The sequence below is a fragment of the Meles meles genome, chromosome 8, assembly GCF_922984935.1.
Source record: "Meles meles chromosome 8, mMelMel3.1 paternal haplotype, whole genome shotgun sequence".
NCBI lineage: Eukaryota > Metazoa > Chordata > Mammalia > Carnivora > Mustelidae > Meles > Meles meles.
In genome coordinates this window covers 7,639,553-7,651,142 of record NC_060073.1, presented here as the reverse complement: position 1 = coordinate 7,651,142, position 11,590 = coordinate 7,639,553, and the positions used below count along the sequence as shown (strand labels likewise).

At 61.7% G+C, this 11,590-nt stretch overlaps 1 protein-coding gene across 2 annotated transcripts; it reads left to right on the top strand.

Moving 5' to 3' along the window:
- The first annotated feature begins 713 nt into the window (after nt 1-713).
- On the top strand, nt 714-11,362 carry RPS6KA4 (ribosomal protein S6 kinase A4). Of its 2 annotated transcripts, XM_046016960.1 has the most exons (17): nt 714-854; nt 960-1,031; nt 1,788-2,006; nt 2,104-2,219; nt 2,797-2,904; nt 3,132-3,212; nt 3,302-3,405; nt 3,501-3,651; nt 5,904-6,068; nt 7,863-7,994; nt 8,174-8,307; nt 8,425-8,518; nt 8,911-9,084; nt 9,165-9,359; nt 9,681-9,840; nt 10,061-10,224; nt 10,491-11,362. In XM_046016960.1, exons 1-17 carry the CDS (start codon nt 800-802, stop codon nt 10,683-10,685), a joined length of 2,319 nt encoding a protein of 772 aa, XP_045872916.1. In that variant the 5' UTR covers nt 714-799; the 3' UTR covers nt 10,686-11,362. The 2 variants fall into 2 exon arrangements, with proteins under 2 accessions (XP_045872916.1, XP_045872917.1); XM_046016961.1 differs by lacking the exon at nt 714-854 and having other exon boundaries at nt 967-985.
- Nucleotides 11,363-11,590: the final 228 nt, after the last annotated feature.

Sequence of the window (11,590 nt, the reverse complement as noted above, 5' to 3'; positions counted from 1 at the left end):
CTCGCCCCGCCCCACCGTGTCAGCGCCCCCTGCGGGCGCCCCCTGGGCAGGCGCCGCCTGGACACGGGGTGCTCAGGGAGCCCGAGCCTCCAGGCCCTCCCCTGCAAAGGCAAGTCCACCCGGAGAGGCGCTGGGCCGAGGCGCACCTGGGCAAGGATACACCTGAGGCTTCCAGGTGTCAAGGGAACCTACACATCCCCTCCCCGCTTTGCGCTGGTCGGGTGATCAAAATCGAGTGAGTGAACTGACATCTTGATGAAAACTCTCACTGGGCTGGTGGCTAAGAACTGGACAGAATCGCTTGACTGCCGGACGACCGGTCCCCTGGAGGGGGCGGCTCAAAAGGGCCTGGGTGCCCCCCACCCCCACCCCACCCCACCCCCTTGGGACACGGCCCGGGTGTCTCAGCTTCAGCGGGCACCCCCGGGGGCAGACATCTGGCTCGGGAGCGTCCACCCAGTAGAGGCTCCAGGGTCTCCCCCGACCCCAGACGCGGCTCGCAAAGGGTGTTCCCGAGTCCCCAGGAGGGTCGCCCGCGGTCCCGGAGCGCACTGCTCTGCCGCCCGCCCCGCGCGCCCGAAGGAGCCGGGCCGCCCCCGCCCGCCCCCCGGCCGCCCGGCGCTGTCACGTTCCAGCCGCCTGACTCAGGCCGCGCGGGGCGGGGAGCGGGAGGCGGTGCCGGCGCCCGCCTCGGCCCCCGGAGGCGGCACCAGGAAGCGCCCGCCCCGGCCGGAGCCGCCATGTAACCGGCGCCGCCCGGAGCAGAGCCGCGCGGGGCCCCCCCGGCGGCCCGCACGCCATGGGGGACGAGGACGAGGACGAGGGCTGCTCCGTGGAGCTGCGGATCACCGAAGGTGGGCCGGGGGGTGGCCAGGGGGCGCGGGGCCGGGTGAGGGCCGCCCGGCCGGCCGGGGAGGGGGCATGCACCGGCCGGGCTCATTCGCCTCCTGTGCCCACAGCCAACTTGACCGGGCACGAGGAGAAGGTGAGCGTGGAGAACTTCGAGCTGCTCAAGGTGCTGGGCACGGGAGGTGAGGACCCCCACATCCCCTTGGGGGCAGGTGTCCCCGGCCTGGTGCCCTGGGCCTCCCAGCGGGCACACCCGCCTGATCCTGAGCCAGGCCTCCAGCGATGCCCCCCACCCTTTCCCGCTCGGCCCGCCTTGCGTGCCCCGCCCTGCCCTGCCAGGGTTTGCATGCCCACTCCCAGGGACATGCCTACTCCTAGCGCTGCTCCACATTCTCGTGGCTCCTCCCTGCGAGGTCCTCCGGGATTTGCCAACACCCTCTAGGCTTTGCAGCCCTCCTGAGGGATTTGCACACCTCCTCCCCCGAGCGGTATGGGAGCCTGGTCTCCTGCTTTGCTCACTCCCAGCTTTGCACAGTCCCCGGCCTGGGCTTTTTGCACATCGCTCCCTGGTCCACTTTGCATCCCCCCCCCCCCCCCCCCCGCATCTGTCCGATCTGCCCAGTTCTGCCTGTGATCTGCCCCCACCCTGCACAGCAAGCCTCCTGGAGTTGCACGCCTTCCAGCCCGCTTTGCACAGTCTCCTCTCCGCTTCTGCAGACCCTCTGGGGCTGCATACGCCTACACCCCCCCCCCCCCCCCCCGCTCCCCCCAACCAAGGCTCCATCAGCCTTTTGCACCCTTGCTCTCGCTCCAGCTCCTTCCCCCGGTTTGCACACCCTCTGTTTTGGCATCACCCCCCCCCCCCCCCCCCCGCCCCCACCAGTCCGCACCACCCTTCCGCTCACCGTCTGCCCTGCGCTGGCTCACTGCTCCCACAGCCTACGGGAAGGTGTTCCTGGTGCGGAAAGCCGTTGGGCACGACGCAGGGAAGCTGTACGCGATGAAGGTGCTGCGCAAGGCCGCGCTGGTGCAGCGCGCCAAGACGCAGGAGCACACGCGCACCGAGCGCTCCGTGCTGGAACTCGTGCGCCAGGCGCCCTTCCTGGTCACGCTGCACTACGCCTTCCAGACGGACGCCAAGCTGCACCTCATCCTGGGTAAGGGTGGGCCCCTGCTGACCTTGGGGGCCACGGAGGCAGCTGGGGCCGCTCCGCTCCGTCAGGGCGGCTTCCCACCCTCTGCTCCAACCCCCAGACTACGTGAGTGGAGGCGAGATGTTCACCCACCTCTACCAGCGCCAACACTTCAAAGAGGCCGAGGTGCGCGTGTACGGGGGCGAGATCGTGCTGGCCCTGGAGCACCTGCACAAGGTGGGTGAGGACCTGGGCTCGCTGCGGGCTCTGGGTCTGGGCCTGGTGCCAGGTCGCCCCACGGGGCAGCCTGGGTGCGCTCTCTCTTGGGTGGTCTTGGTGGGGGCCGGAGTCGCTTCCCCAGGCCTTCTGGAAGGGAAGGCTTTAGCACTGCCTGGGGAGGGGTCTCTTCCCTCTCCCCCTCTCCCCCCCCCCCCCCCTCGCTGGTACCTCCTCAAAGGGGGTTTCCTCTGACAGGGAACTTGGGGCTGCCTCCCGGGGCCACACTCACAGAACTTCCTCAAATGGAGACCTCTTGCCTTGGCTCCCAAGGCCTTCTTGGGCTCTGCACCCAGGCTCTCCTCCTTCTGGGTCCTTTGGGCCTGTTTCCAGGGGGTCCTCCTTCTTTGCTTTTACGTCGGAAGTGGCTTTTCCCATCTGTTGGCCCGGTGCCTGGGCCCAGTCCTGCACCGGAGATCCCTTCTCTAGGGGGGGCTCCCCTTTATTCCCGAGCTGGGTCTCGGTGCCCGGGCACGAGCAGTGGGAGGCGGGGCTGTTGGGGAGGAAGAAACGTCAGTGCCTCTCTTGCTCCTCCCAGCTGGGTATCATCTACCGAGACCTGAAGCTGGAGAACGTGCTGCTGGACTCCGAGGGCCACATCGTCCTCACGGACTTCGGGCTTAGCAAGGAGTTCCTGACGGAGGAGGTGAGCGAAGGGCCGTCTTCCTGCCTCCCGCACCCCCATTCAAGGTTTCGCCTTCCTTTCTCCTCCTGCTCCGTGCCTGGCTCTGCGTTCGTCGTGGCGCAGAGGTGAACAGGTCGGGTGCCCGCCTGCAGGAGGTTCCCTGTGCTCTGACCCTCCCAAGTCCAGCAAGTCCTGCTCTGAGCCTTGAGCACTGCTGGGTGTCCACATGGGTCCTCTTGCCCTCCCAGAAAGAACGCACCTTCTCCTTCTGTGGCACTATCGAGTACATGGCTCCCGAAATCATCCGCAGCAAGTCAGGACACGGCAAGGTGGGTTTGTGTGGGAGTGGGTGGGAGCGGCGGTACGGGGGGAAGGCGGGGGTGGCCACAGGCCCTCACCCTGGCCCTGCCCCCGGCAGGCTGTGGACTGGTGGAGCCTGGGCATCCTGCTTTTCGAGCTGCTGACCGGGGCCTCGCCCTTCACCCTGGAGGGTGAGAGGAACACGCAGGCAGAGGTGTCCCGGTGAGCGGGGCTGGACGAGAAGGGGAGGCGGTGAGGAGCCTGGGCAGGGTTGGGGAGGGGGCTCGCTGCCCCTGACGCCCCCCCAATCCTCCCAGACGGATCCTGAAGTGCTCCCCTCCCTTCCCCCCCCGGATTGGGCCCGTGGCACAGGACCTACTGCGGCGGCTCCTTTGCAAGGACCCCAAGAAGCGGCTGGGTGCGGGGCCCCAGGGGGCCCAGGAAGTCAAGAACCACCCCTTCTTCCAGGTGAGGCTGCTGACTCTCCCCCACACCTCTCTGCACACTACCCAGGCCAGGCCACTGCTCTGGGTTGGGGGACACCGGAGGGATGGTCTGAGACCAGCTGGTTTCACCTGACTTAGAAAAACCACCCGATAACGTGGGTTTGTCTTCTCCATCTCTGGGGCAACTTGGAAGGCGTGTTCCTGGGGGAAAGGATTGTAGGTTCGTTGACCGTCAGGGCCGGCAGGGGCTTGAGAATGGGTTCATCAGGTCCTTTCACCGGACAGGTTCAGAGAAGGGAGGTGACCTGCTCCGGATGGCACAGGAGACGGTGTAGAGCTGGGGACAGCTTGCGGGTGTCGTCAGCAGTCCAAGTCACACTTAGGGTTCTCCGCACCCACCCGGGCATTTTGTTCTTTGTTCCAGTAGTCTCTGTGTCCTTGTCATTCAGATGGGCAATCGGTCAGCCACTTGGGTTTTGTCCGCTTGTTAAGAGCACCCACAGGTTAGAGGGCGGGGCGGGGTGAATTCTGTTTCCTGGTGAGATCTTGCTGGCTCAGGTGCTGTGTGTGGCCGGTGTCCTTGCCTAGCAGGGCCCTGTAACAGTGAACACCCGCCGTGTGTTGGCTCTTTGCTGATTATTTCATGTAACCTTCAGAAGCATTCTGATGATCCCCATCTTTCCAGATGGAGAAACTGAAGTTCAGAGAGGGTAAGTCATTTGCCCAAAGGTCACCCAGCCAGGAAGTGATGGAGCTCAGATCCAAACCCAGGTCTGGGTGATTTGAAGCCCAGAAGCTTCTTTGCTGTGTCCTGTTTACTTGTGACATCAGATTCGCCACTTGTCTGACATCCTAATGGAAGTGTCCCTTTCTGGGGACTTACTGTGGGGCAGGCACTCAGTTATCCCTGCTAGAGTGCTGCTTTCAGTCTTCCTACCACGGTCCCTTGGAGATGCTTTCTGAGACAGACCTCGTGGTGAAGTTGTCCCTTTGTGGGGGAAGGGGCTGAGCGGCGTCAGTTTCCTTAAGTGGACTCCTCAAGCCCTACCCTGAGCACATGCCAGCCCCTGGATTCTGGGAGTGGGTTGATTGGCAGTTAGACTGGAGAGGCCCTAAGGTCTTCGAGGCCTGATGCTCAGAAGATGTGTTCCCCGCTGTCCCCCTTCTGTCAAGGTAGCCTCTTTGGTGATAGCAATGCTGAGGTCCTGGTGCCGGACCTGGGGCCTTCGAGACCAAATCAGGCTTCTTGGCTGCAAGTGAAAAAAGTCCAACTCAAAATGGTGATATCCCTGGAACAGTTTGACTGCCAAGAAAAGAGACCAGAGTGAACAGTGGTCTAAATAAAATAGAGGTTTATTTATTTATTTCTGTTCTCATGTAAGAGGTTGGCAGGCCAGGGCTGCTGTGGTGTTTTCATAAATACAACCTCCTTTCTTCCTTTTTAAATGCTCCTCCATTCTTAGCATGCAGCCTCCAGACCCAGGGTTGCATCTTGGTCCAAAATGGCTGCTGGAGCGCTTGCCATTTAGGCTATAATCTAGGCAGAAATCGGGGGGAAAAAGGGGAAGGGCAAAATGGGCACGCGCCAACTTTCACCCTCCTCTTGAGGTTCTTTCTCTGGATTCTTACGGTTTTTGCTTACAGGTTATGGATCACCCCTGAGTACAAGGAAGTTTATTAAATCCTGGCTTTTAATTATGTATGTTACTTCCTATAATAACATCAGGGCTATGGTACTAAGGAAGACAGGGAGTATGGAAGTAGGGTGGGAGACGAACAATCTCTGCCATCCTAGCTTAAACATAAAAAGGCACGTTTTAGTTCCTGTATATGAAAAGTCCAAGGAAAAGTGATTGACTTCAGGCAAGGCTGCATCCAGGTGCTGCATTTATGGTATTAAGAATTTCTTTCTTTATCTCTTGAGTTTTCTGCACGGGGACTTCATCATTAGACCCTGAGGGGTCCCCAGCAGCTCCAGGCCCATGCCCTCCCAGATTTAAGTCCAGTTGGAGAAAGAGATTTGTTTTGCATGGCAGCGCTATGAAAAGTCCCAAAATTGACTGAGTGTGGTGGAGGGATGATTCGCTAAGGGAAGTAGGGGTGCTCTTATCAGAGGGAGAAAAACAGAAGCCGGGGAGGCAGAAGAACAGCTTTCCACCCAGATCCCAGAGAGACCCTTGCCTCACTGACGAGCAGTCCAGGGAGGGTAGCCTGAGGGGACAGGGGTTTTAACTTCCTACCCTTCATCCCCAATCTCTCATTTCATTTCCCCAGGGTTTGGATTGGGCTGCTCTAGCTGCCAGGAAAATTCCAGCCCCATTCCAACCCCAGATCCGCTCGGAGCTGGATGTGGGCAACTTTGCCGAAGAATTTACTCGGTTGGAGCCCGTCTACTCACCCCCCGGCAGCCCCCCACCTGGGGACCCTCGCATCTTCCAGGTGAGAGCTCACAGAACCACAGGTGCTGTGGAGATAGGACGACACTCTTTCCACCCTGGACCAGGGCTGACCCCTGGCCCTGCATAGGCCCTGTGTTCTGATCAGGACTGAGCATCCTCCCCAGACCCCGTCCACTGGTGGGGTAGCTGGAGTTGTCAGTCATATACACTGCCGTGGTAGGACACGTCTTTGAGTCACATGGTTTATCTTTAAATTTCATGATAATTTCTCTTCTACTCTATATATCTTTATTGTTATGTAAAGATAGTGTTTTAACTGTTCGGTTGCTTAAGTGGACAACTAGAAAGACATGCCGTGTTTATACTGTGGCTTTGCATGTTCCTTGGCAAACCACATCACATTTGTGGAAACTCAGGCCCCTTCCACTCAGTTTTAGAAGCTTAGGCCTTTTGGGCAAAGTTAAACTCCTTTGCTCGGCATTCAAGGCCCTGCATGATGCAGTCCTTGCTCAGTGCTCTAGCCTCACTGCTCACTGTGGTCCCACCTGGTATACTAGCGCCTACGAACAGAACACATGTCTGTGTCTTTGCACTTGCAATTCCCCATGGCTGCACCACCCCCGTCCCCGGGCACTCCCATTCACCTTTTAAGCCTCCTTGTGTGACGCTGCTCCTGTGTGAATTCCTCCCCACTGCTCTGGTCCTGTGTTGCCCTCTCCTTGTGCACCGGTCCTCTGGAGACAGCACCTCCTTCTGAGTACCGTGTCAGGTTGTATCCTAGCTGCCTTCCTGGGACTGCCTCCCCTGGTCTGGAAGCTCCCAGAAGGCAGCGACTGCATTTAATTTCTGTATCCCTTTGCCCAGTGTGGGGGCCTGGCCTGGAGGACATGGTCCTTAAATATGAAATAAGAACAGGCCAGTAGCAAGTGTAGGTGGGTCAGCGCCCCTGTGAGGCTCTCCGGAGTGATGACTGTGTTGGAACAAGCCTCCACCAATCGTCTCGCAGTTTTTGTTTTTTTTTTTTTTAAGATGTATTTACTTTAGAGAGCGAGGGAGTGGGTGGGGGGGGGGGGCGCAGAGAGAGAGAGACAGAGTCTCCAGCCGACTGAGCATGGAGCTGGATGTGGAACTCAATCCCACCACCCCGAGATCATGACCTGAGCTGAAGCCAAGAATTGGACTCCCAACCGACTGAGCTACCCAGGCGCCCCTCATTCATTCATTCATTCAATGATTTAAAAATATGTACTGAGTGCCTACAGTGCTCCAGGCACTGATCTGGGCCCTGGGGACGGATCAGTGAACCCAAGGGACAAGTGTGGAACCTGCGCTCTTGTGCACAGTGGGGCTGTGTTTTTAGGAGAAAACAATCCTTCGTTAAACTTACCCTTAAGAATCCCTTGAATTGCCTCTTTGTCTTTCCTCAGTAGCCCCCCCCACCCCCTCGCAGAGGAGGCCAATGTTTGGTTTGAGAGGAAGGCAATAAAGCTTTTTTGTATTCAGTGGGTGGATTTGAATTCTCATAAGCTAAGTGTGTGTGATGCCAGGCCGGGGCCCTTTCATGCCTCGGGTCCATCATTTTCTGGGTCACTGCATTGTGCTGAATAATGCCCTTGGCACTCGGGGGTGGGGGGTGGGTTTACTGTGATGGGAACCGTGGAGTCACACACTGGTGGGGAGATGTGAAGCCAAGTGATCATAGAACAAGGCAGAATGAAATGTTCACACACCTGTTCCCCCTGAGCCCTGCCCCTCTCCGGCTCTGGGCCTTCCAGGGACTGCATATGCACCTCAGCCCCTATGCCCATAAGCCCCCCCCCCCCCCCCCCCGCAGGGATACTCCTTCGTGGCGCCCTCCATCCTGTTTGACCATAACAACGCGGTGATGATGACTGATGTGCTGGAAGCATCTGGCGCTGGAGACCGGCCGGGCCGGGCAGCGGTGGCCAGGAGTGCCATGATGCAGGTGGGCGGGGCCACGGTGGGCAGTTGATTTCGGGGTGTCTGGGTTCGGGGATTCCAACGCTGGCTTCCCCAGGAGCCCACGGTGTGACCTCGGTGAGGTTTGGGGCCTCTCTGGGGTGGCGCGTGGCGTGGCGGCAGGGCTCCCAGGTAGGATCTCTGACGCGCCCCCTTCGCCGCCAGGACTCGCCCTTCTTCCAGCAGTACGAGCTGGACCTGCGGGAGCCGGCGCTGGGCCAGGGCAGCTTCTCCGTGTGTCGCCGCTGTCGCCAGCGCCAGAGCGGCCAGGAGTTCGCGGTCAAGATCCTCAGCCGCAGGTGGGCGTGGCCCGGGGAGGGCGGGGCGTGGCCCGGGGAGGGCGGGGCCTGGCAAAGCCGCGTCGAGGAGGCGGGGCGGGATGTGGGCCCAACTGACCCCGCCTGCCTCACCCCCAGGCTGGAGGCGAACACGCAGCGAGAAGTGGCCGCCCTACGGCTTTGCCAGTCGCATCCAAACGTGGTGAAGTTGCATGACGTGCATCACGACCAGGTGACCCTTTCTTGGGCTGGGGCACAAGGCAGGGGTGGGCGGGGAGGAGGCAGGAGGCCAGGGCTGAGGACTGGGTGCGTGGGTGGGGGCGCTGAGCGAGGTGGCAGGGCAGGGAGGTGGGATTTGAGCTGAGGATGGGAAGGGGGAGCCGAGAATGCTCAAGGGAACAGAATTTGAGGAAGACGTGGAGGGGGCTAGGATTTGGGGCCTAAGAGTGGTTTTGGGGTGGTCTTGAGTTCGGGGCTCAAATGGGGGCAGGGACTGACGCTGGGGCGGAGGCCTGGCCAATGGGTGGGGCCCGGCGGGGATGGGGTGGTGAGGTCTGTAGGTTCGTCGGTTGGGAGGTCGGACCTTGACCCAGGTGGTGACCTCGCCCCGCACTCGGCCCGCAGCTGCACACATACCTGGTTCTGGAGCTGCTGCAGGGCGGGGAGCTGCTGGAGCACATCCGCAAGAAGCGGCACTTCAGCGAGTCCGAGGCGAGCCAGATCCTGCGCAGCCTCGTGTCGGCTGTGAGCTTCATGCACGAGGAGGCGGGCGTGGTGCATCGCGACCTCAAGCCGGAGGTGGGCAAGGGGCCTGGGCCGCTGGGGAGGGCTGAGGCGCGGAGGGCTAGCCTCTGACGGCCGCCCCGCCGCCCTCCCAGAACATTCTGTACGCCGATGACACGCCCGGAGCCCCCGTGAAGATCATCGACTTTGGGTTTGCGCGGCTGCGCCCGCAGAGCCCCGCAGGGCCCATGCAGACGCCGTGCTTCACGCTGCAGTACGCCGCTCCCGAGCTGCTGGCGCAGCAGGGCTACGACGAGTCCTGCGACCTCTGGAGCCTCGGCGTCATTCTGGTATGGGACGGGGTCTCAGGAAGGGCTCGGGGTGCCTGGAGCCTGAGGTCAGAGGGCTTCCTGATGTGGGCCAGCAGGGACACCCCCGAGGCAGAGGACAGGGGTGGTCTTGGTGGGGGTGGCAGGGTTGCTCAGAGTCTGGGGTCAGGGCCCCCGAGTCTTAGGGGTCAGAAGTCAGGGTTCAGCATCACACATGGGCCTCAGGAGTCACCCTCCTGGAGAGGGTGGATGGTTTTGTGGGTGGGCTAAGTTAGCCCCCTGGCGTCTCTTGGCCATGCAGCCGGGGGCGGCTCTCAACTCCCCCTCTCCCCACCTCTCCAGTACATGATGCTGTCGGGGCAGGTCCCCTTCCAGGGGGCCTCAGGCCAGGGTGGGCAGAGCCAGGCGGCCGAGATCATGTGCAAGATTCGCGAGGGGCGCTTCTCTCTTGACGGGGAGGCCTGGCAGGGCGTGTCTGAGGAAGCCAAGGAGCTGGTCCGAGGTGAGGAGGGGAGGAGGGGCAGGCGGGGGTGGGAGGTGTCCCAGACACAGGTGTCCTTGGGGAGGGGGCGGCCATGGGGTCGTGGTGGGGCAGGGATCGACAGCGGGTGAGGTGTTTCATCTGGGGGACTGGTCAGGGAGGAGAGGGGGGCTGTTGGGATCTCTCTGGGGTGCAGATCCCACACACGGCCCCTCCTCAACCCTTCCTTGCCTTGCGCCAGGGCTCCTGACGGTGGACCCCGCCAAGCGGCTGAAGCTTGAGGGGCTGCGGGGAAGCTCATGGCTGCAGGATGGCAGCGCCCGCTCCTCGCCCCCACTCCGGACACCCGACGTGCTGGAGTCCTCGGGGCCAGCTGTGCGCTCCGGGCTCAACGCCACGTTCATGGTGAGGGGCGGGGTCCGTGGGAGGTGGGGCTGGGAGGCGGGGCCTCTAGGAGGCCACGCCCCCAAACCCAGAAAGGTGAGGTGAACGGAGGCTGGGCCTCTGGTCAGTTGGCACCCAGACCTTTGGGTAGGCTGGAAGCCAATGACCTGTTGGCCTTGACCTGGTGGAGTGGGAGGGAGGGTCCGGAATGCGGTCAAAGCTAGGATCTGGAAGTCGAGGCCCGGCCGGTGGTGGTGGTGGGGCACTCACCCCCTCCTTTCTGCCAGGCCTTCAACCGCGGCAAGCGCGAGGGCTTTTTCCTGAAGAGCGTGGAGAACGCGCCGCTGGCGAAGCGGCGGAAACAGAAGCTGCGGAGCGCCACCACCTCCCGCCGCGTCTCCCCCGCGCCCGCCGCCGCGGGCAGGGCCCCCGCCGCCAAGGGAGCCCCCAGACGAGCCAACGGCCCCCTGCCGCCCTCCTAGCCCCCGCCACAGCGACCCCTCCTTCCCCCATAGAGTCTGGCCTGGGAGCCTCAGGTATCGGCTCCGCCCCATCCCCAGGGATTGCCCTTCCCTCCCCTTCCCCCCACCCCACTCCCAGACAGAGCAGAAGTATTTTTATAAGCAGAGAATTTTTTATGTCTTACCAGATAGAGTTAGCGATGCAGGGAGGGAGGGGCCTCTGCCGAGACCGGGCCTAGCCCGGCATGAAGGCACTTCTCCCCCAGGGGGCTGCTCCACCCGGAAGGGCTCCTCCCCCATTTCTCCGCACTGAGTTGCCAGGGGGAGAAACTGGGACTGCTCCCCTGCCCTCCCCCCCAGGCCCTGCTCTTGGGAGGGGGCGCCCCTCCAGCTGTCACTTTATGGACTGTCTGTGCAATTACGTCCACCAAAGACCTGTGTTGGGGGGGTTCAAGGAGAGGCCCTGGGGGACCCCTGAAGCGTTTCTGCCTCACTTTATGTCACCTGCTTCTCCCCTGTTGGGGCTAAGGAAGGAGGTAGGCGACCCCTAAAAGGGGAGGCCCCTTCTCCCCACCCCCCCACTCCCCCTGGCACAGCTGCCTCTGGCTGGGGCAGGGCCTTGAGGGTCTGGGCTGGGCATCTGCGGTCACTGCCTCAGCCAATCCAGGCTGTGCCTTTGACTTTAAAATAAAAGTCCATCCAGTGCCGTGTGTGGCATCTGTGTGTCTGAGGAGGGTGTGCAGGGCAGAGGGCTTGGGGCAAATAAATTTTCAGCGGAGCCAGCCTGGGGCCTCAGAGAAGAGGAATAGGGCAAACCCTTCTGGGTAAGACCATGCCGTTGGTCCTTGACCTTTGGCCTGAGCAGCAGGAGGTCCAAACAGTCATCTCAACTTGTGTATTCAGGCAGCTGGGCCATGTATCCTTTG

Bases quoted from the DNA above. Each gene is read 5' to 3' on its own strand.
- RPS6KA4 (XM_046016960.1), top strand. From the start codon at position 800: ATGGGGGACGAGGACGAGGACGAGGGCTGCTCCGTGGAGCTGCGGATC. The intron at 3,406-3,500 runs GTGAGCGGGGCT...CAATCCTCCCAG, and splicing joins ACGCAGGCAGAGGTGTCCCG to ACGGATCCTGAAGTGCTCCC. The intron at 6,069-7,862 runs GTGAGAGCTCAC...CCCCCCCCGCAG, and splicing joins GGGACCCTCGCATCTTCCAG to GGATACTCCTTCGTGGCGCC.